At 37.8% G+C, this 24,799-nt stretch overlaps 1 protein-coding gene across 1 annotated transcript; it reads left to right on the forward strand.

Moving 5' to 3' along the window:
* Nucleotides 1-120: 120 nt before the first annotated feature.
* On the forward strand, nt 121-18,703 carry kl-3 (dynein heavy chain 8, axonemal kl-3). Its single transcript, XM_076539197.1, has 66 exons — nt 121-487; nt 570-792; nt 868-1,019; nt 1,085-1,283; nt 1,359-1,519; nt 1,589-1,765; nt 1,836-2,057; nt 2,125-2,226; nt 2,291-2,437; nt 2,509-2,783; nt 2,850-3,189; nt 3,261-3,487; nt 3,548-4,032; nt 4,100-4,259; nt 4,332-4,540; nt 4,614-4,744; nt 4,805-4,985; nt 5,055-5,392; nt 5,464-5,627; nt 5,689-5,943; nt 6,010-6,250; nt 6,314-6,513; nt 6,596-6,767; nt 6,831-6,976; nt 7,035-7,173; nt 7,233-7,463; nt 7,521-7,726; nt 7,788-8,008; nt 8,071-8,356; nt 8,418-8,556; nt 8,612-8,832; nt 8,892-9,075; nt 9,134-9,274; nt 9,333-9,680; nt 9,748-9,940; nt 10,007-10,152; nt 10,207-10,405; nt 10,461-10,579; nt 10,652-10,988; nt 11,056-11,326; nt 11,385-11,588; nt 11,734-11,979; nt 12,059-12,377; nt 12,450-12,676; nt 12,745-12,967; nt 13,046-13,222; nt 13,295-13,462; nt 13,536-13,751; nt 13,816-13,953; nt 14,030-14,326; nt 14,388-14,543; nt 14,601-14,756; nt 14,809-14,944; nt 15,008-15,159; nt 15,219-15,472; nt 15,529-15,957; nt 16,020-16,296; nt 16,379-16,565; nt 16,619-16,880; nt 16,943-17,182; nt 17,243-17,410; nt 17,470-17,611; nt 17,675-17,864; nt 17,922-18,043; nt 18,103-18,264; nt 18,326-18,703. The coding sequence occupies exons 1-66, from the start codon at nt 356-358 to the stop codon at nt 18,449-18,451; spliced, it is 13,794 nt and encodes a 4,597-aa protein (XP_076395312.1). The 5' UTR covers nt 121-355; the 3' UTR covers nt 18,452-18,703.
* The last annotated feature ends 6,096 nt before the right edge of the window (nt 18,704-24,799 follow it).

The following is a 24,799-nucleotide window of genomic DNA, read 5'->3' on the forward strand; positions in this document are numbered from 1 at the left end:
TACGCATGCTTGTTGCTGCACCTATATATATTTTGATGAAATTTAAAACTCTGTATGGGTATATTAATAATTCTTTTATTACTATGTATGTACACTTTATCAAATGATTATACAGCTTGTATATAGCCATATAAATAAAAATAAAATAAAAATAAACCCTCTGGTATTATTATTTTATACTTTATTACCTTTTAAATTGAATTTGTAATACTATTCAATTTTCTTCCCATTTCTAACAAACTTGGTAAAAATGTTCGCCGTTCTTTTTTTCAAATTTTTGTATATTTACTTGATGCTCAATTATTATTAAAAGCAATGTGACTTTTTTGACATTTATGTATTATAATTTAGCATAATGGCACATATAAGTGCATATTTTGCTTCCCGAGATTATACAAAACCTGCGATTGATCGTCGCATTGCTGAATTATTAAAAAGAAGAATTGAATTGGAAGCTTTGCCTACAGAAACATTAAAAGAACGTCTTGTATGCTGAGGACATGAATTTTTTAAATGCTACATTATTTCCTGATATTTATACTAAAGATGTCCATATTTTATATATGTAGGAAAAATTTAAAGAACAACGAAGTGTAAGACAAGGGTCATTGAAAGTAACACATAGACAGGTCTTAGAAGTTGTAGCTTTTATTTTAAACTTAGATCCTGATCTTTTGGAAGAAGGAATTGTCGATAAAGATGAATATGTTAATGTCTTTGATAGTTTCTTTGATAAAAATGGGAAACGAGCAATTCTTATTCATTTTCAACCTATGGGACCACCACCATTTGGTATTGTATTTTATCTTGATACATAGTTTTCATGATATTAAGGACAATTAATATAAAAATGTTGTATCAAAATAGAGTCAGGACGATGGAAACCAGATTATGAGCATGAGAATCAGATGATACGCTGCTGTGTTACTGATGGTTCTACTGAAAAGCTCTCTGGCAAATGTGTTATAGTTTACAGAATAAAATCAGACATTGCTTTTGAATCTAAACATCTTTTTGAAGTATGTTTTTAGGTGCATAAAATACACATATTTATAATTCTCTCTTAACTTAAATTCTTGAATAGGAAACATATTATGCATATACAGAAGCTGATCCCATATCTGAAAGTGCTCTTGCAGCGGTATCAGAGTTAATTGTAAGATTAAATTTGTCTGCAATAACAGCTAATACAGTATGGGGTGAATTGTCAAAAACTGAAGCAGGAGAAAAAGTGATAAATAATTTTGTTTGTGATTTTAGAGATTTTTGTGAATTTTTAAGCAGTAAGTTTTTGATACTTGTATCTATATGAAGTGTGGTACTATGTAATATAACTGTTATTTCTATACTTCTTTTAGTGACTAAACTTGATTTAGATAGTACAATAAAATTTGATACTGACTGGGAGCTGTATGATAAGTATTTAGCACAGTCTGAAACTGCAAAGAGTATTAAAGATCCTGAAATCATTCGTGCTATAGAAAATAATGTTAAAATATGGATGAAAAGTATGGAGCGGGTAAAGTTTTAATTAGTAGCTTTTAGTTTGAATATATGGAAAGTATAATAATTCTTGTTTTGACCACAGGCTATTGTAGAGAGTCAACAGTTGCGTAGAGAATCTGAGCTTATGGGTCCAAATGAAGAACTTAATTATTGGAGAAGACTACTTGCTCGTTTTTCATCAATCATTGAGCACATGAAATCTCCTTCTACTCAAAAGTATATAGACTTTTTAGGAAGTGTACATTCGAAACTTATAAAGGTATATTCAGTTATTAACTTCCTTTTATTTAGTTAATAACAGTAATAAGTATTTTATGCATTATACTTAGAAATGGAAAATGCTAGAAAATCATGTAAAAGTAATACAAATTCTGGCACAAGATAATGTAAAATATTTGTATGCATTAGAAAAGTTTACTCAACCATTGTATAGACTTGATCCAACACAAATGGGAGAATATTTACCTCCACTTATGTATGCTATACGAATGATCTATGCTACTTCACGATTTTTTAATACCAGGAGAATGGTTACAGCGGTTTTTGTAAAGGTATTATAATAAAATTATAAATATTTTATATTTCGCAATAATTAATTAATTTTATTATTAATTCTAGATGACAAACCAAATGATATTAGCATGTAAAGCTTATTTAACTGAGGAGGACAAAATAAATATTTGGAATGAATCCAAATCTGTTATGATATCTAAAATAAAGGTACAAATTTGTATAGTACAGATGAATTTTAAGAGATAAAATTTCTTATTTACTTTTATTACAGGATTGTACAAAATTGTGTGAACAGTACTATGAATATTATAATGATATGTGCAAGCAAGTTAAGGAATCTGCTGATGAAAAACCTTTTGAAGTATCAGAAATGTATGTTTTTGGAAAATTTAACACTTTCAAATCAAGAATAATAAAAGTTAGTAATATTTGATTAAAATAATACTACTGTTATTAATAATGATTACAAATAAATCAATTGTATTTCAGATTATGGATGTTTTTCAAACTGCATTAACATATTTAATTCTTTATAGTTCTGCAATACAGGGAATAGATTTATTTGCGAACAAATTTTTTAGTTCTTTTCAGTATATTGCTTCAAAAGATTATGATCCATTAGATCATAGAAAACCTTATTTTGATGCTGACTATGACAAATTTAAGAAAGATGTAGCAGAAACTGAAGTTGAATTAAGAAGTTTCTTTTATAAGTCCGTAGCCGAAGCTCCTAACATAACAGAAGCATTAAGAGTAGTGGCAAGGTAATTTTCATATGTTACACACATTTATTATCAATAATAGTCATTTATAATATATGCTTGATACAGATTTGAAAAGCTGAAGTTTAAACATTTAAGAATAGATAGAAAATATTTGGAACTTATAGTATTATTTCAAAAAGAAATCGAGGATGTACGAGATAGATACAACGAGGATAGATCTGATCCACCGTTACCCAGAAATGTTCCACCTATTGCTGGCCGCATTTTATGGATTCGGCAGCTTTACAGGCGTATTGAAGACCCAATGGAAATATACAAAAAATGTTTAAGAGTACTTAGCCATGATCGTATGCAGAGATGTATAAAAATTTATAACGCTCTAATCAGTGTCTTTATACATTATGAATTAATATATCACAAAGCATGGTTTGACTCTTCAGAAATTGTAAGTGTAATTATTACTATATAAAGAGTAAACCAATAATCAGTTGAAGCATTACTTGTTGCAATTTAAAGGTTCGTTTAGCATTAGCTTCACCTTTACTTATACGACATCCAGAAACAAATAAGTATCACTTAAATTTTGATTCGTACATTATTGAAGTGATACGAGAATCGGAACACATGGCTAGATTTAATTTAGAAGTACCAGATTTTATACAAATCATAACGTTTTGCAAAGATAAAATTTTGTCATCCTATGAAACTGTAAAACAATTAGTTGAAGAAAATAATGCATTGAGGTAAAAGTTAATTCTTTCTTTCTAGTAATGAAGAAAATTAAATTTTCTTCTGAATTTCAGGCGAAACATATTACTACTGTTTCTAAATTTGATGAAAATTGTTCTTGTTAATCTCGAGATCGCTTTTCAACCCTGCTTGGCAGTGGTAACATGGACATCTTTGAATATATCTGAAGTTTGTGAAAAAATACAAGGGGCTCTTACATCTGTGCACACTTTTGTAAAAGAGATAACAGATATGAAGGAGGCAAGGGTCGATGAAATTTTTGATTCTATATCAGATGTTATATTGGTAAACGTTGATGGTGCTGCAAAACAAGCAACTCAGTTATTGGATGATAATGTTGTTTTTGGAAGTACAATTGCCTCTGACATTGAAATAAAATCGTCCGCTGCAGAAATAGCTGTAATAACAATTATTAATAAATTTATGGACTTTATAGTTGATGAGTCTGTTCAAAATACAAAATATGATTGGATGGATCCAGAAAAAGCATATAAATACACTTCACAGACTAAGTTAACAAAAGGGAAATATGAAGCAGGTAGATATCTTTTATTATCCCTTTTCATGAATATATAATGTTCTAAAGCTGTTATAAATAATTTTAGGCTTTGCTCCGATTGAAAGAACACATAGAGTTCAAATAAATAGGGTTCACAATGACTGCATGGAACTATTTGCATACTTTCATGGAAAGCTTATAGATGCTTTAGTAAAATGTACTAAGAATACTTTTGAATTATTAAAGAAAAAGGTCACAATTTTCAGGTTCGTACAACTTTATTTATAGTATATATTATTTTAAAACCATTTACATTCTCTTTACATTAATAATTACAGTACTTTGATAAATGATGAGGATAATTCAACAGAAAAATCTCCAATTTTATTGGCCTCATTTGTTTTACAAATACCAAATATTTCTCTAGCACCTCCAATAGAAGAGTTACAACACTATTTTGGAAAACTACTAATTTGTGTTTTAGAGAATCATAAAAAAATTATCGCTTGGGGACAGCGTTATTCACATGGAACAAGCTTCACCAGTGGTATTCAACATTTCTAATATCACGATTGCTAGCGAATATTTTATATAAAATGATTTTCTACCCATTCATCTAGCACACAAGGATTTATCAAAATTTAAGAACTATTACGAAATAATATCCGACCACAAAGAAATAGTTCGCAGCGTAATGAGTTTACAGGGCGCAATTCTTGCAGCAAAAGATGACATATCTCAAATCAGTAATGTATGTTTGCTTTATTTTTCCATATTTTAACTAACTGTAATACTTACCTTTATGTTATAGACGTATTTACGGTATTCTTACATATGGAGTGAAGACAGAAATAAAATGGTCCAGAGTTTCGTTGACTCTGAACCAATTGCTCAAGAAATTAAGGAAAGATTTATAGAATATGACGAGTTAGTTGATGAAATCCAAAAATTACCGGAGAAACATATAGTTGGACCGATAGAAATTTGTATGGGTAATTAATTGGTGTACCTTCATTACTTTTTCAATGATCTCTTTTTCTAATTGGCTTAACGTGTTTCAGAGAAATTAAAGTTAGCCCTCTTAGTTGAAGCACGTATGTGGAAAACATTGTTAGGCCAAATGTTATCCTCCACATATAAAGAAAAATTAAAAAGGATTACCGAGTATATCAATGATAAGAATAAAGTTCTTGCAAGGGAGATAAAAGATTTGGAAGATGTAAGGGTTGCCATGAAATGTTTGGCCGAAATACGGGACGATTTTATATCGTTAGACATAGAATTAATATTGATAGACGAGACGTATAGTTTAATGGCAAAATATAACATCCCCGTGTCGAAAGAGGAACAAGAAATCGTAGACAGTTTACGATACAATTTTACAAATATGTTGAATACGGTATTATCCATAAAAATCAACGTTATATTATTTTGCATCATTATGTGTAATCAAATTTTGTACATTATAAGGCTAAACAAGTACAAGCAAAAATATGCGAAATGCAAGAACCACTGAAGAAAGAATTAACGGACGGTGTCGCAGTTTTGAAACAGAATGTGATTGATTTCGATCTTGATTTTGAGCTAAATGGTCCCATGGTTGAGGGCATACCAGCTAAAGAAGCAAGTGATCGGTACGATTACGTAACTATATTATTTATGATAAACGATTGATCATTTTCTTTTGTTTTTTAGACTAATCTTATTTCAAGGTCGCTTGGAAGAGCTGTGGGAAAGGTACGAGACTTACAGTAGCGGAGAGAGTTTATTTGGTATCGAGCTGACAGAATATCCAGCTCTTCATCAGAGGAAGAGGGAAATAAATTTATTACAGAAATTGTATGGCTTATATTTGCAAGTGATACGAACTATTGATAGTTACTATGAAATACCTTGGTCCGAAATTGATATCGAGTCTATAGTCACCGAATTAGCTGAATTTCAGAATAGGTGCATTTATATCGTTACTTCTTTCCTTGCGTATTAGCATGGTATTAATTGCGTCTTGTATTTCAGATGTCGGAGATTACCAAAAGCTATGACAGACTGGCCAGCATATATCGAATTAAAAAAGAAGATCGATGACTTCAATGAGACTTGTCCGCTGTTAGAATTGATGGCGAATAAGGCTATGCAAGAAAGACACTGGGAAAGAATGTCAAAACTGTGTAAATATCCCTTTGACGTGGAATCAGAAACCTTCACATTGGCAAACGTCATGGAGGCACCTCTGTTGAAATACAAAGACGATGTTGAGGTATGATTGTAACCAATATTTGAAACGCGAATACTTTCATCCCTTTCATCGCTCTTCTAACAGGATATATGCATCAGTGCGGTAAAAGAGCAAGACATAGAAAGTAAATTAAAACAAATTATCGCAGAATGGTCTGTTGTAAATCTACAATTCGCTCCGTTTAAACAACGAGGAGAATTGCTTCTGAAAGGTACCGAAACGCACGAGATAGTATCTCACCTGGAGGACAGCTTGATGGTGATCAGCTCACTTTTAGCAAATCGGTATCGAGTCCTATTTACACATAGTCAAAGTATCTTTAATTCATGAAAGAAGAAAGAAATAAACCTTGGGTGTTCCATTTAGATACAATACGCCTTTTAAAAGAGATATCCAACTGTGGCAAAGTAAACTCAGCAACACCTCCGAAATCTTAGGAAGATGGTTGAACGTGCAAAACTTATGGGCTTATTTGGAAGCAGTATTTATCGGTGGCGATATATCGAAGCAGTTACCAGCAGAAGCAAAACGTTTTAATGTAATAAGAAGCTTTAACTCGCAAATCAAAGTCGTATTTGATACGTAGTATATAATCTTTTAGAACATCGATAAAGCTTGGGTGAAAATTATGTACCGAGCACGCGAAAAATTGAACGCGGTGGAAACGTGTACAGGCGATGAAACCATGGGGCAATTTTTGCCGCATCTACTAGAACAATTGGAGTCTTGTCAGAAGTCGCTGAGCGGGTATATATTTTTAGGTTTTTAGCTAAATTTTATTCTAATTAGTTCAATATCTGCACAGGTATTTGGAAACGAAGAGAAGTGTATTCCCAAGATTTTGTTTCATATCAGATCCTACGTTACTGGAAATACTCGGTCAAGCAGCCGATTGTCATACTATACAGAATTATTTGGATGGATTCTTCGACAATGTAGCGAAGGTAATGGATTTTTGTTATTATTTTTTTATTGGTTTCTGTAACAATTCCTCCACTTACAGTTCGACTTTTCCGAAAAAGAATACGAGAGGATTCTAGCCATGTACTCGCGTGAGAACGAAAAGGTGGTGTTAGAGAAGGACGTTGTGTGTACAGGAGGTGTAGAAAACTGGCTAAACACTTTGTTAGCAGTGCATCAGTTTTCTGTAGGCTGCGTAATTGCGCAAGGCTTGCTGACAATGGACAACGAAGACTTTGATATCATACAGTTGATAGACAACTCAATTTTACAAGTATACAAGCGACTCTCCTTTCTTCTATGGAGACCCTTAAATGCTACTGTCTTTTAGGTGGGTTTGTTAGCCTTGCAAGTCCTGTGGACACGGGATGCTGAGGTGGCATTACGAACAGCGAAACGGGATAGAGGAATAATGAAGAGGACAAACGAATGGTTTTTGGACTTGTTAAACAGCCTCATTGAAGTTACAGTTAAAGATTTAACAAAATACGCGAGAGCGAAATACGAGGCTTTGATTACGATTCACGTGCACCAGAGGTTGAATATTAATAAGTAGTCTTCGAAAAGTAACGTCATAAATTCGTATAAAATTTTACAGAGACATATTCGATGAGTTGTTCCGCCACAGAGTCCGCAACGTACAGGATTTCGAGTGGTTGAAGCAGAGCAGATTTTATTATAATCCAGATACGGAAGAAATTCCCATTCAAATCACGGACATCGATTTTATTTATCAAAATGAATTTCTAGGGTGCACTGATCGACTTGCTATTACACCTCTTACAGACAGATGTTACATAACCTTGGCTCAAGCCGTAGGTGAGATTCTTATAAGCTGCGGCATGCAAGACGTTCATAAAATAATTCTCCTGTATGTATAGGTATGAATTTTGGAGGTGCACCTGCAGGTCCAGCTGGTACTGGAAAGACAGAGACCACGAAAGATATGGGAAAGGCACTGGGAAAATTCGTAGTCGTATTTAATTGTTCTGATCAAATGGATTTCCGTGGATTAGGAAGAATATTTAAGGGATTAGCTATGGCTGGAATATGGGGTTGTTTCGATGAGTTCAACCGAATCGATTTACCTGTCTTATCAGTGGCTGCTCAGCAAATAGCCATTGTACTTACTGCCAGGAAGGAAAGAAGAAATCAGTTCCTTTTTAGGTATCAGATATACCAATTTAATTAATATTTTTTACATTGACCTATATTTTTACCTAAACAGCGACGGTGAAACATATTATTTGAGTTACGAGTTTGGAATTTTCATTACGATGAACCCTGGCTACGCTGGCCGTCAGGAATTGCCAGAAAATTTAAAGATACAATTCAGAAGTGTGGCTATGATGGTTCCTGACAGACAAGTACAGTATTATTAATTATTTTTTAAACGCGATTTTGATAATGCTTCAATTGTAGATAATCATGCGCGTCAAACTGGCAGCCTGCGGCTTCAAAGAAAACGTTTTACTCTCACGGAAGTTCTTCACGTTGTACAAGTTGTGCGAGGAGCAGCTTAGCAAACAAGTGCATTACGATTTTGGTTTGAGAAACATATTGTCCTGTCTGAGAACTCTTGGCGCTCAGAAACGAGCAAATCCCACTGATTCTGAAGAAACTACACTTATGAGAGTTCTGAGGTAAAATCGATAGAGTTTTTTGAATAAAAAAAATATAAGATTATGTTCTCATATTTCAGAGACATGAATCTGTCGAAGTTAGTGGACGAAGACGAACCTCTGTTCATGTCCTTGATCGAAGATATGTTCCCAGGCATCAGACTCAGAGTTCAAACATACAAAGACTTGCAAAAGGCAATTGCAAACGCAACTGCTGCACTTGGTATAATGAATCATGCCGAGTGGAATTTAAAAGTTGTTCAAGTACGTTTCGCTATTTAATTTTTAATTGGTGCAGAACGATACTCTTCTTTATTCTTAGCTTTACGAAACCTCTCTTGTGCGGCATGGTCTGATGGTGCTTGGACCAACGGGATCTGGAAAAACGCAGTGTATGTGGGCGCTTATGAGAGCCATGACGGAAATGGGTATGCCACACAAGGAAGTCAGGATGAATCCAAAAGTTAGTCGATTAAATAAATATTCGATATCAAAAATACACAAGTGGAAATTTCTTGCAGGCCATAACCGCAGCTCAAATGTTTGGAAGGCTCGATGTTGCAACAAATGACTGGACAGACGGAATATTCTCCACCATATGGAGAAGATCTACACACATAAAAAAAACTGATAACTTATGGATGGTCCTGGACGGACCTGTAGACGCAGTGTGGATCGAGAACTTAAATTCTGTCTTGGACGACAATAAAACATTAACTCTGGCAAATGGTGATCGCATTATCATGGCACCAAACACTAAATTAGTTTTCGAGCCCGATAACGTTGACAATGCATCGCCGGCTACGATATCACGTATGGGGATGGTGTTCCTGAGCGCTTCTGTATTAAAATGGAGTCCTATTTTAGAGGTATATTTCGTTGAGACTCAGAAATATCAATGTTACAGTAAATAATATGAATATTGTTTGATTTTAGGCATGGTTCAAAAAGCGACCACAAGCGGAAGCAGATGTATTGCGTGTTTACTTTAACAAAATATACGATGATGCTCATACGTTTGTTCAAACAAAACTTCCAGTAAAAATGGTCCTTTTAGAAGCTATTTACATAAGACAGTGTATAGATTTATTGGAGGGTTTACTTGGCAAGAGCACCGGCCATGATGCAAGTATGTTCTTTTCTTCTAACTGCGAATTATTATACATACAGTTTATCTGTCATGCATTGTTTTCAGAAGTATTAAAAGATTCTCATATCGAGAAGTTATTCTTGTTTTCCGTTATGTGGAGTTTGGGAGCGGTGTTAGAATTAGAAGAACGTAACATGTTGCAGGAGTTCTGTGTCAGTCATGAATCGAAATGTCGTTGGCCACAGTGTGAGGTAATAATGTAACTATTAATAAAGAAATATTTGTAATAACGAAGCTGATTGTAGGAAGATGAAACTATCTTTGAGTATTTGGTGTCAGACGAGGGACGCTGGATACATTGGTCCCAGAAGGTCCCAGAATTTATCTATCCATCGGACGAAGTTCTACCATATCATACAATTTTGGTTCCCAACATAGATAACACAAGAACTTTGTTTTTAATGGATACTATTGCAAAGCAGCGGAAGGCGGTGCTACTGATAGGTATATAGCTTAATTATAATTCATTTCAATTCTTCAAATTCTATGAACATTCTAGGAGAACAGGGTACCGCAAAGACGGTAATGATCAAAGGTTACATGTCCCACTACGATCCTGAAGAACACTTGCACAACTCCTTCAGTTTCTCCTCAGCTTCTACACCTAACATGGTTCAGGTAAGTTCTAAACATAATTCAGTTATTAAAATATACTGAATTTTAGTTAACTGGAATATGTATTTTATGTAGCGTGTGTTTGAGAGCTACGTGGAGAAAAGAGTCGGTAACACTTATGGGCCCCCTGGTAGTCGCAGAATGACAATTTTCATCGACGATATAAACATGCCAGAAATAAATGAATGGGGTGATCAAATTACGAACGAGATTGTCCGCCAGTTGATGGAATATGGAGGCTTCTACTCTTTGGAGAAACCGGGAGATTTTAGTATCATTCAGGATATTCAACTGGTTGCTGCCATGATTCACCCGGGTGGTGGTAGAAATGACATTCCGCCGAGGTTGAAGAGACAGTTCAATATCTTTAATTGTACCTTACCATCGAATAAATCGATGGATACAATTTTCAGTAAGCGCACGGTATAAGAGAATGTTCCAATGTATCTTGATTATACTAATAGTTTGTTAATTTCAAGGAAGCATCGGTGAAGGATACTTCTGCCCCTCCAGATTTGAAGAAATCATTGTGGAATTTTTACCTAAATTGATACCTTTGACCAGAGTATTATGGCAGCAGACCAAATTGAAAATGCTACCAACACCAGCAAAGTTTCATTACGTTTTCAATCTCAGAGATTTGTCTCGAATTTGGGAAGGTATACTCAGAATCGAGAGAGCCGAATGCGATTCTATAACTCGATTATTGAAACTCTGGGAACACGAGTGCACTCGTGTGATTGCTGACCGGTTGGTTATATTAATCTGTTTATTAAATCAGCAGAAAGTAACTTTCATTATTTGCTAGATTTATAACGAGCGAAGATACAGAGTGGTTCAAAAACACTCTGAAACGTACAGCTGAAAAGATATTAAGTCCTGATGATTTTCAACATTACGACGACTCTGAAACTTATTTCGTTAACTTCTTGCGCGAGCCTCCAGAAGCCACGGGGGATGAGCCAGAAGACTTCGTATTCGAAGCACCAAAAATATACGAAGAAATACCAAGGTATAATTTAGTCACTGCTGGAACTAGGTAGAAGGGTAAAGTTTTATAATGCAGATTGGTTATTCAAGTAGAACTAGTGAATCTGGTTTTCTCCGAATAAAAATCCTAGTCATGTCGAGTTTTCTTCAATTTGTTCTTTTTATAGTTTCGAAGTTGTGATTGCAAAACTCCATCAGAACATGGATCAATTCAATGAGTACATTCGCGGAATGGAGTTGGATTTGGTTTTCTTCCACGATGCACTCGTACATTTGATTCGTATATCGAGAATCCTTGGTGTCCCAAGAAGCAACGGGATGCTAGTGGGTGTTGGAGGATCAGGCAAACAGAGTCTGACACGTTTGGCTTCTTTTATTGCTGGATTTGACTTCTTCCAGATAACGTTATCCAGGTAATTTCTGGCGAGCTATCTGCTCTCGAGCAGCCTAATTAACTATTAGATGACAGCTAACACGAGCATGTGTCTTTAGGAGCTACAATGTTGGAAGTTTAATAGAGGATCTGAGGAAGATTTATCATGCGGCTGGCACAGGGAGTAAAGGGCAGACGTTTATATTCACTGATAATGAGATAAAAGAGGAAGGTTTCCTAGAATACATCAACAATATTTTAAGCGTTGGGGAAGTTGCAAATCTCTTTCCTGCTGATGAGCTGGATGAAGTGTTAACGGAAGCCACTCCGCTGATGAAGGTCGACGATCCGAAGTGTCCACCGACTCCGGATAATCTTTATCGTTATTTCATTTCACGCGCACGGAATCAATTACACCTGATCCTCTGCTTCTCACCAGTCAGCAATTTTTGATGACGTTATTCGAAACGAATAAAAAGTATTAGAAACTTTATCGAGCAATTTTAATAGGTCGGAGAAAAGTTTCGGTCTAGAGCATTAAAGTTCCCTGCTCTCATATCTGGCTGCACGATTAACTGGTTTTGGAGATGGCCAAGAGATGCATTATACGAAGTGAGCAATCACTTCTTGGAGAAGTATAAGGTGATATGTACTCCAGAAGTAAAGCGTCAGTTAGTTGAAGTTATGGGAGACATGCAAGATGACGTTAACGATACTTGCACAAAATATTTTGATAGGTAATATTATATTCGATTATTGGATTTAATTTTTATGTGTACATGTATATATATGTATTTTTATCCAGATTTCGGAGAGAGACATACGTTACCCCAAAAACATTCCTCACATTTTTGGCTGGGTACAAGATACTTTACAAGCAACGTTTGGACAATATTAACATGCTTGCATTCCGTATGAGTAGTGGTTTGAACAAATTAGTGGATGCCGCGGCTCAAGTAGATGAGTTGCGGAAGGTCTTGGAAAAGAATCAGGAGGAAATTGCGGTGAAGAACGTACAAGTGGAAGCTGTCAGTATATTTCTTCATTAGTAAATTAAATTCAATTACTTCATTAGACACTGGTTATCTTAAACACGCTATTTGCAGATTTTAGTCACTGTCAATGAGAAGAAAAGAGAAGCCGAGACAGTGAAAGCACAAGTTCAAGTTTCCAAAGACGAAGCTGAAGCCATTTTGAAAGTAATCTCGAAAGAGAAGTCCGTAGCGGAACAGAAATTAAAAGCTGCCGAACCCGCGTTGCTCGCAGCAGAGGCTGCATTACAAGTGAGAGTTTAATGATTATAATATTTTAACAACGTGTTGCATTTGCTAAGCCTGTTGGAATAATATTCTTAGACTATAAAAGCTGCTGACATTGCCACAGTTCGAAAATTAGGAAAACCACCATACTTAATTACGCTTATAATGGACTGTGTCATAATATTATTTGGAAGGAAGTTGGATCCAGTCAAACCTGACTACGAACGAGAATTTTTAATGCCCTCTTGGACGGAAGCTTTAAAAGTATCATCTGTTTCCAAATTAATTAACAGTTTAAAACTCTTCACTTATGTCTAAAGTTGTACGTTGTTTGAAGGTGTTGGCTGATACTAGGTTTCTGTATAATCTACAAAATTATCCAAAGGACAACATCAATGCAGAGACCGTTGATTTAATGCAACCCTATCTAAATTATCACTTGTACACCTATGAGGCTGCAAAACAAGCTTGTGGCAACGTTGCTGGACTTATTCAGTGGACCATTTCAATGGTTACATTCTACGGGATAAATAAAGATGTTCTTCCATTGAAGGTAACATTTATTTAGGAAATGGTATCTTATAAATGATGTTCATAATTAATCTTGTTAATCGTAGGCAAACTTAGCTGTTCAAGAAAGCAAGTACGAGAAAGCGAATCGAAATTTGAGAGAAGCTGAGGCAGTCTTGAAAGCCAAAGATGAAGATCTGAAAGTGGTACAACAAGAATATGATGCGGTGATGGAAGAGCGTCAGGTAATTCACTGCACAGAGTCACCGACGTAATTAGATAGATAATAGACGCAATTAATATTCGATGAAATTTTTTTAGAAAATAGTTGATCTGGCTGAAATTTGCCAAGCGAAAACAAACACTGCTACTGCTATGATTGATGGTCTTTCGGGTGAGAGGGTCAGATGGACCGAACAATTGGCTATGTTTAAATCTGAAACTGATCGTCTTGTCGGAGACGTTTTGATTCTAGTTGGTTTTCTGACTTATTGCGGACCATTTAATCAGGAATTCAGGAACCTGTTACAACGACAGTGGTTCGACTTCATTCAACAAAGAAAAATACCTGTTTCCCTCACAATTAATATTACTACTTCTTTAACCGACACTGCTACGGTAAGTAATGTTAAATACATAGCAACAGTGATAACTTATAAAATGGTATTTCTTTTTAAAGATCGGAGAATGGAGTCTGCAGGGTCTACCAACAGACGACTTGTCCATTCAAAATGGAATCATAGTAACAAGAGCTAATAGATATCCTCTGTTAATAGATCCGCAATTACAGGGCAAAGCGTGGATCAAGAACAAAGAGGAAGACTTTAATTTACAGGTAGATTTTTAATCTGATGGGTATTAAAACAAGTTATTTATTTCGTAATGTTTTCAGGTTACAATTCTACAACATAAATATTTTAGAAATCATTTAGAAGATTGTGTTTCCCTTGGTCGTCCTTTGCTCATCGAAAATGTTGAAGAGGAGTTAGATCCTGTGTTAGATAATTTGCTTGAAAAGAATTTCATAAAGATGGGAACTTCTTTAAAGGTAATAAGTATGCTCATATTGTGAAATATGTATAAATTGATTTTTTCAACAGGTTAAATTAGGCGACAAAGAGGTAGATTATCATAAGGATTTCAGGCTTTATATCACCACAAAATTGCCAAACCCATCATACACCCCAGAGATATTTGCACGTGCTGCTATAATTGATTTCACTGTTACAATAAAAGGTAATAATGACTATATATTATTCTTCCTTTTAGATGTACGTATCTAATTATTTTTATTTGTAGGTTTAGAAGATCAATTACTAGGAAGAGTAATATTAACTGAAAAGAACGAACTGGAGACGGAGAAGACACAGTTGATAGCAGATGTAACTGCAAATAACAGAAAGATCAAAGAACTCGAAGCAAATCTCTTACACAAATTAACCACTGTCGAGGTATTTTAAACTATGTTACGATCTTTTGAATTGAAAATATCAACTTTAATTTCGTTTAGGGGCCTTTAATAGAAGACGTAGAATTAATGTCGGTATTGAATACCACAAAACAAACGGCAGCCGAAATAAACGAGAAGCTTAATATTGCAAAAGACACGGAATTAAGAATCGACACTGCGAGAGAGGAATTTAGGCCTGTCGCAACGCGTGGCAGTGTATTGTACTTTTTAATTTGCGACATGGCTCTAGTCAATTCCATGTACCAAACCTCGCTCGTGCAATTTCTGGAACGTTTCGACATTTCAATGGAAAGGTATGTCCCTTGTTCAATTAATCCGAATTGGATTAAAAAATGTTTCCCTGCCGTAGATCCGAAAAGAGCCCCGTCAATCAGAGAAGAATAACTTACATCATCGAATATCTTACCTTTGAAATATTCAGATACAAAGCAAGGGGTCTTTATCAGATCCACAAATTTATGTTCAGCTTGTTAATGACGCTGAAGATTGACCTGCAACGCGAAGCTATTTCGTATAATGAATTTCAGTATTTCATCAAAGGCGGTGCAGCTCTAGATTTAAATACTGTTGCGCCAAAACCCTGCAAATGGATTTCAGATATCACTTGGCTTAATTTAGTTGCCCTCTCCTCTTTGGCGCAATTTCAATATATCCTTTCTCAGGTACCAGCTTCTGAGAAAGTTTGGAAAAGTTGGTTCGATAAACCGGCGCCAGAAGAGGAAGCGATACCAAACGGCTATAATAATATGGATACCTTTCGAAAATTGTTGTTAATAAGGTTGTTTTAAATTTGTGGCACAGTACTTAGAATGATCACTACAAAATTCTTATGATTTGTAGAGCTTGGTGCATCGATAGAACATTATCGCAGTCACGCAAGTACATAGCAAGTTCTCTGGGAGATAAATATGCGGAACCTGTTATCACCCGTTTGGATGTAATGCACGGTGAATCGAGGCCAGATACGCCGATGATTTGCTTCTTAAGCATGGGATCGGATCCAACGCCTAGTATCGAACAACTTGCGAAAAAAATGGAGATTCAATGCAAAAGTATCTCGATGGGTCAGGGACAAGAAGTTCATGCACGGAGATTGCTTCAAAGTGCAAAAACCGAAGTTTGTTTGGACTAATACTATAACTCCATGTATATACAGAATAGCTATTATAAATTTAAGCAACCTTTAATGAACGTTTCAGGGATATTGGGCCTTGTGCCAAAATTGTCACTTAGGTTTAGAATACATGGAAGAGTTAGTCCTTTTTATCTTGGACATGGAAGACCCAGACCCCAATTTCCGCATATGGATTACCACCGAACCTCATAAACATTTTCCAATATCTCTGCTTCAGATGTCCATAAAATATACCTTTGAACCTCCACAAGGTATCCATCTTTTTCAAAGTTATACATTGTGCTACTAATACGTTTAATTGTAGGAGTAAAAGCCGGCTTGATGGCTACATATGGTATCATGAACCAAGAAATGTTAGATCAGTGTGACGCTCCACAGTATATACCAATTATATATACAGTGTCATTTTTGCACACTATCGTACAAGAGCGACGAAAATTTGGACCCCTGGGTTGGAATATACCGTACGAATTTAATTTAGCCGATTGGCTGGCATCCTGTATGTTCATTAACAATCATTTGAATGATTTTGACATAAAACAAGGAATTAGTTGGCAAACTGTTAGGTAAATTGGCCACTTGAAATTGGTTAAATAACTTAGTTTTTAAATTGGTCCTTAATTTGTAGATATATGATAGGAGAGGTACAATATGGAGGACGTGTTACGGATGATTACGACAAACGATTGTTAAACACATTTACCAAGTTTTGGTTTAGTGAGGCTCTATTTTCAGAAGAGTTTATGTTCTATAAAGGATATCCAGTGGTTGTCCAGAAGCAAGTTACAGATTACTTGAAGGTAATAGAAGAAATGGCTCCTGTAGACCCACCACAAGTTTATGGCCTGCATCCTAATGCAGACATTACGTAAGTAGTTTTTTTTCAGTTTAGTTATCTGCATTACTGAAAGGATGAACATGATCATAGGTATCAAGCAAATACTACACAAACTGTCTTAGACACAATAATATCTGTGCAACCAAAAGAAGCAGGCGCTGAAGGTGGCGAATCGAGAGAAGCAGTTGTGGCTAGACAATCAAAAGAGATGTTACAAAAGATACCGGAACCTTATGACCCATTTGAAGTAAAATATAGGTCCGTATTAAAAAATATCTCATCTGTTTTATTCGTTAACTCAAGTTACTTTATTGTAGATTGCAGATATTAGGTACTACTGCACCAATGAGTATTTTCTTGAAACAAGAAATTGATAGAATAGAAGTGGTTATTGAACTGGTATATGCTATGTTAAAGAACCTTTTACTTGCAATAGAAGGTGTTATAATAATGAATGAGGTAATATTCATATAATTATTATATTTAAGAACAGCAAAAGATTAAGCATATAAATATATTTAGGAATTGAGGGACGCTTTTGATAACATATTTGATGCAAGAATACCTAAAGCTTGGAAAGCTAAATCATGGGAATCTTCCACTCTTGGATTTTGGTTTACCGAATTATTAGACAGAGATAAACAGTTTCGTACTTGGTTATATAGTGGAAGACCAGCTAAATTCTGGATGACAGGATTTTTTAATCCTCAAGGTAATCACTTAGATAACAGTACAATATAACTCAACATTTATAACTTTTATTACATAGGTTTTCTTACCGCAATGCGGCAAGAGGTAACACGAGCTCATAAAGGATGGGCTCTTGACAACGTTACATTGCATAATGAAGTTCTACGGTATACAGCAGAAGAAATAAAGACTCCACCTCAAGTATGTTCTCCTTAAATTTACAATAATATATACAATAATAACTTTACGATATATTTTAGGAGGGAGTATTCGTATATGGATTATATCTTGAAGGAGCTGGTTGGGATAAAAGGAACAATATATTATGTGAATCAGCTAATAAAGTTCTATACGTCTTAATGCCTGTGATTCACATTTTTGCTTTGTACAACATTCCTGATAAAGATCCAAAATTATATCAGGTACATACATGTGTAATTATTTGTGTTTATTAACTTTATTAACGTTGTATCTATTTTACAGTGTCCAGTATACAAAAAGCCGATGAGAACGTATGTTTTACTGATAACGCCGCTATGGTTACAAACAAGAAGACCTCCTGACTTTTGGATCTTACGCGGAGTTGCGCTACTATGTGATATTAAATAATTTAATCCTATATCTATATCGATCTATTCTAAATTTATATACATTTAGTTACAATAAATAGTATCAACTACATAAATGCTTTCAGTAACTACAAGTAACAATTATATTATCACGTAATTAAAATATTGTGCGTGATAATAATTCGCGCGTATATATCGAAGATATTACGCGCGAAATTTGAATGGAACACGTAGCGCCCTCTGGTGGCAGAAGTAGGAACTAACGAAGCCGCTGTTTCAAATGCGTGTAGTTCACCCTGTTTGTTGAAGAGATGGCGCCACCGGTTTTAGTTCATAGTCCTGCTAATAGATGGCGCTAGCTATATCCTTTTATTTCTTATGAAGCGCCGGCTTCAAAACATGAAACTCTCAATGATTTTTCTGTGCAGTAACGATAACGTTATCAATTATTTTTATTATGCAGCATGCCAGTTTTCGTTCAAAAAATATTTTATCAGAATATTGACGCAGTTTTCTTTATCTCTGCAACTATTTTGATAAGGATATACTTAATTATGAATAAAGTATCAGGTCAAGAGGAATCACTCTGGTTTTCCATTACTTCAGACGATCTGATCTGTCTTAAAGTAACTTGTCCTTTTAGAATCTTTCTTCTCTTATTCTTACCGAACACAGAAGAAACAATCGGTAAGAAATGATCGCAGTAACTCGAACGCTAACCAATCCAGTTGTTCGATCCTGCTCAGATTTCCACGTTCCCCGACATTCCCAACCAAATAACCGTTAAACCAACGATTCGTGTGTCTTTAACCGTTTCTCGTTTCTACAAACTGCTCTATATTTCCGAGCAACGGAGCCTGGAGTCGTCTACGACCGTAGCTCGACGTTGATTGTGGTTCGAGCGTGTTTCGACTCGGTTTTCGCTGCAAAATATCTCGGACGGCCCATGTCCGAGGACATCCTCTCGAGTTTTATCCTTTTAGCGAATCGTGCCGTTCCGTGTACGCCATAAATCTCGGTCGACTAGGGATGTTCGGTGTACCAGGACAAAGTTACGTATGCAGGGCAGGCAAAGTCTCGTAACAACTATTCTTATTGACCTCCTTGCTCGTGCAGGGAGACCCTATCGTTCGAAAGTTCACGCTTCGAATGGTCACTTCGAAGGCTGACACTCAGTTGGAAAGTAGTTCAACTACTTTTCGTTCACTGATTTTTGCGGTGGACATTGCGAGTTGCGTAAGCTTCGGTCTGGGCAACGGTAGTTGGGCACTTAAAGGGTAAATTAGGCTCCCTCATCCGATCTATCTGGGACTCTACTAGGACTCCATATTTTTGGAAGATTTCAATTGCGATATATCAAATTAAATGCTCAACAACGTGTCAGCCAGAATGAACACGTTCGAATACCCTTGTAAGCGACTGTACGTGTCTGGTCAGGAAAGGGTTAATGGTTTCTGACATACTGTTTACCACGGGCAAGGAAAAGCGCCGGGTGCCCAGGCCTGTCCTAGTCAGATAGAGAAGTTTCTGGTTGTGGTGTGCGGTCACCAAACACGTTCTCGCGTATGCGATCCCGAGGGACACGAACTGGTCTCGTCGGTTCGAGGTATGCCCGGGACACGCTATAATCGGTCTCGGCGAATGTATACGCGGGCAAACGGATGCACGTGTGCGTGGCGACAGCACGCAGGCCACAAGCAGCGCGCGCTTGCGAGGAATCATCACGCCGACCAGCGTGCCACGGTTCGTCAAAGCAAATCCCTGAATGCCCGTGGTCTAAATAGTTAAGCCGGATACCCATCTAGACTCGATGAAACTTTGCGAACTGTGCATTCGATAACTCGCTATCGGGGACCATACTTTGTGCCCTGGTCGCAGATTATAGTCCCGCTGGCGGAACTTCTCGAGTCAATAGATCATAGTTGCATCGGAACCTAACCCATTTTTGGGCATATATGGAACGATATGTAGAAACTTTAACGCTGTTAGGTTGGTTCGAGAGGTAACCCAAGTGCGAGATTAATATCGACCTTTATGCAACGCACTGCCGTGATACCGCTAGTATTCTTTCCCTCCTTTATTGCTCAACTGGGGAGGTTCATTTCGTGGCAAGCAGAAATTGTTGGTACGGGTCGAAACAGGTCGACCAAACGTCCTCCCAGCCGAGATTCGCGATACCTTGTTCGATAAAGAGCCGCGTGAAGTCGGCGACGGCTTTTGTAAGCCGACCAAGCCGTCGGCAAAAGGGTAACACGCGTCAAAGACGTATTCACGGTTGTCTTCGTTCCCGTTGTCGGCGAGAAAATTGCGACGAGACAGAGGCTGAAACTGGGGAGAGGGCATAGAGAAACGGAAGCAGAGAGACTCCGCGACGAAAAGGGGGAGCACAACGAAACAGTACGGGTGTCCACGATACGCGGACCATTAGCGGATATATTCGAGTGCACGCATTAAACGAGCAGTCTACTACGGCGTTGCAGGTAGGTGTAAATGCGCAAGAGGCAAACGTTTTCCCACGGCACCCTTCCGTTGCGTTCCGTTGCGTTGCGTCGATATTGCGCCCCGGTTCGCCAACGAGTGAGCACCGGTTGCAAAATTATCCGATGTACTCTGCTCGTATCGAAACTTTGGATATCACCCGACGTTGCTCTATGGGGGCAGAGACGTGCACGGCAGGCTGGTTTGTACGGCAGAACGGTTGAATAGAAACGTTCCCTGAGAGATTTCGTGATAGAGGGTAACGCATTCATTCGGTTCTGCCGAACTCGCCGTTTCTATGGGACTTTTGTGATTGATAACGAACGAAACGCTGGCGAAAAAAGCTACGAGGGGGTGGGGACAGAGGATTGATGCAGATTGAAGTTTACCAATGGCTTTTTTATTTGTTTCTTTCTTTGACTCGTTAGGTAAGATTAAATTTTTGTTCCTGTTAATAGAACTTTCACGAGAGCTTTGTAAGATTTAGATTGCATCGAAGAAGTACGTAATTAATTCGAAAGTTTTTATCGTTCGTCGAGGCGATTCGAGTGTCCCCGTCGCAAAAGTGCACCCTTGGCCCCGTTACATGGGTGCCAGACTAATCAGATTAGGATCCGATGGGCAGCACGGTCAACGACACTGGCAGAAGCGTCGTGTCACCTCCATCCACAGGTGGCCAATTAATTTACAAGCGCACACACTTTACGTGACATCGATTGATATTCCCCTCTCTTAGCACGGAATCAACCCCTTCGGCCTAACAGCGCAGCTTGGCCCTCACCCTTTTCGAGTGTACCTACGAGGGTACACGTGGTCTCGACCAACCTGACAGAACTTTCAAACTGTGTCGCCCTCCTGGTGTTCGCCGAATGCATCCACCGGTTCCCTCGGATTTTCTCGATAAAGCGAACGTGACTATTCTTTCCTCGTTTAGGGTGATTTATCGTCGCCTGTTGTCCGACATGCAGAAAAATCGGGATACCAAAGACGGCAGCGTTTTCAAATTTTACTATGTAAGTACTTTACGTAACATCCTCTGCAGGATATTTATGGAGATGCTGGGAATAATTTAATATTGGTGAACACGAGGATATAAAATATAGCTACTATATTTATTTATCTCCGTTTTCCCTTCGCGAGAAGTTTCGTGAAAATCGATGAGGCAACAGTGACGTCTTCTCGTTAGGTCGATGAAAAAAGTATCCGGAGAAACGAAATGAGCAAGAGAAATAAACGAATCCGAGATTCGCAGACTTCTTGAGCGGTTTACTGGCTGTGGCTCGCTTCTTTTCATCTCGCGAAGCAGCCGTCCGATGGATTATAGCGTTGTCCGGCTTCCAGGATGCAATTTCAGCTAGAACAGCGAATAGAAGGAGCTCGCTGGCAACGATCGTCTGACTCTCCCCCGGGATAATCCGTAAAAGCGGAAACGACCGCGCTGTTCGGAAGTTGGAGGTCGTAGCGCGGTTTCGGAGAGGATTGTCTGCGCACGAAGCCTGTCGTCGCGGGGTTGCGTTCCGGAAAATCGCAGGAACCTCTTGTCACCGGATATCGGGGCCGCCAACAAAATCGATTTCACGGCCGCGATGCGATGCGGCGAGCAACAAGTGTTCAACTGCGGGGAAAAAAGGGTGAACGTTGCGAACCTGCGAAACACGCCTTCGATAATGCGCTTTGTTTGCGATAGCTGTAATTCGACAATATCCCTGTCTCTCAGGAGGTTTGGGAAAATGGACCACGTTTCAGAGATCGCTCTTTACTGAAATTCGCAAATTATCGAACCTTCAGTGAAGTTTTGAACCGAAGAGAAGAATAATAGCTGAAGCTTGCGAAGTGTTTTTCTACGTTTTTGAGCGTTGCAGGGAAATAAATGCAGTCCATGAACCTGTCGAAAGAAGTTAATCGAATTTCGACTTGCTTCATTCTTGGCTACGGATTGTAATTGGTGCGTCGAGAATTAATCGATTTCTAGTAGCCGGATTAACTGTGCGCCCTGGCAAATTGCTGCAACTCGGGCATCGATTAAACCGGGAATCGCGTGTCCGACGATCGCAATCGCCACCGTAATTGGAATGCGTTAGTAAAAACTTCAACCGGAATGTTCCAATCGGCCGGGATATCGAAACCGCTCGAATTTCCGTGGAGCCTTCTTGTTAACTGGCAAAGAAGCGCATCTCGTTTCGGCGCGGAAAAACGGGGGCGATCTCGTCAAAAAGCGGAATCCTTAAGTAGTTGATCCTGTTTTTTCGTTACGATGTTACGCTAGCTAGCGTCCTCCGGTTCGTCGGTCTTTTTTTTTCTCCAAGCTCGACTCGTAAAGTTCCGGGACCGTGGCTTTATTCGCGTTTTATGAAAGCCAACCCCGGGATCCGGGAGTCCTCTCTTTTTCGCGAAAAACACTGGCAAGCCTGGAGACGACGACGGCACCATCGCAGCTCGTGGTCTCGCAAATCACTCGAGTCCTCGTGCTCGTGTTACTCGACTTGCTGCGATAAAATATCGTTAAGTCTGTACCGCTAATAAGGCGAGAAGATACTCCTTTCTAAAGTGTATGATAAATTTCGTTTTACTCCGATGTCTTTCAAAATATTCCCCTTTTCTTACCGTAGGTATAATTGAGCCAACTTTTGATAAATTAGAAAAATGTTTTAAAGAAAGCTGATCGCAAAATTTCTGAACCCTCAGGAAAGAGGATTGTAGAATAAGAGAATTGATAATTAAGGTTGCTTTTATAATAGAGGAAGCACAACGCGTAATTCAAAAGAAAGAACGCTGTTTCTCTCGTCTAAATATTAGCAGAAACCTGTAAACGATATTCCAAGGATGTTGCAATTCCCTTTTCGCCGACAACCATCGCGAACCGAGAAATTTCATTACTTTTCCCGCTGCGTTTTCTTCACCGTAAAAAAATTAAATTACTACCGTCTTAAAGAACGGATTTCACGCGATCATCCGACGTAGATCTTCTTAGACAAAGGGGAGACAAAGGAAATGACTGTACATGTTCACAGATCAGATTCCATCGATCTTCTCAATTAAATATTCCAAAGTTACTACTGTCTTTTGTTGGTTCAACTTAAACTCGATAACTTTCGTGACAAAGATTTTTCTTTCGCAAATATTAAAATAATTAGAAGCAGTACAGTGATACAGCGAAGGGGTGAAGTTGCGTTAATTAATCAAGTTCCTCCAATTTACCATTCTCCAAGTTATCTTTCCTTAAGAATTTAAACAAGCTTCTTTCCAAGGTTAAATTCTGAAAGAATCATAAGGAGAAAAAAGGTGAAAAGGACAGGGAAGAACGTAGAAAGACTTTCGAAGTTATGGAGCAAAAGATTTAAAATAACGAGCAAGGCACAGAGACAGGTAGAGACAAATAGAAATCTCGTGGCGATCCAACTTCCCTCAGTTGGAGATAGCGAAACTGTTTAGAAGTTATCGCGAGACAATATCGTTTTTTAGGCGAAATAGAGGTACGGTCAAGGGAGAAGCATGACGGTAACAGGGTAGGTCGAAGGGGGTCGAAGCGAGAGGGTGTGTAGGTGGCGAGTGCTCGGGATGCGTCTGTGAAATTCAACCAAGCTGTTCCGCTGGTAATAATGGACGAGAGGCAAGCGTTGAAATGCAAATTAGAGAGCGGGTCGTGGACAGCTTGATACATGTGCGGGGATTGTGGTTTCGCACGACGCGCACCGCCGCCTATATTCGCGGAATAAAGGAGTTTGTTTTGGAGTTTTGCGCGGGCCAGAAGCGGCGTGGCATCGGGGGAGGACGGAGACATTATATAACGTCACGCAGTGCACGTTATGAGCCCCAACCCTCCAGCTGTCTCACCTGCGCCCGGTGCGTGCTGATTATCGTCCTTTCGTCCCGAGCCGGCTTTCTGGAAATGACCGTTGATCGCGGTCGC

This window comes from Megachile rotundata, chromosome 13 (assembly GCF_050947335.1).
Source record: "Megachile rotundata isolate GNS110a chromosome 13, iyMegRotu1, whole genome shotgun sequence".
NCBI classification, from domain to species: Eukaryota; Metazoa; Arthropoda; class Insecta; order Hymenoptera; family Megachilidae; genus Megachile; species Megachile rotundata.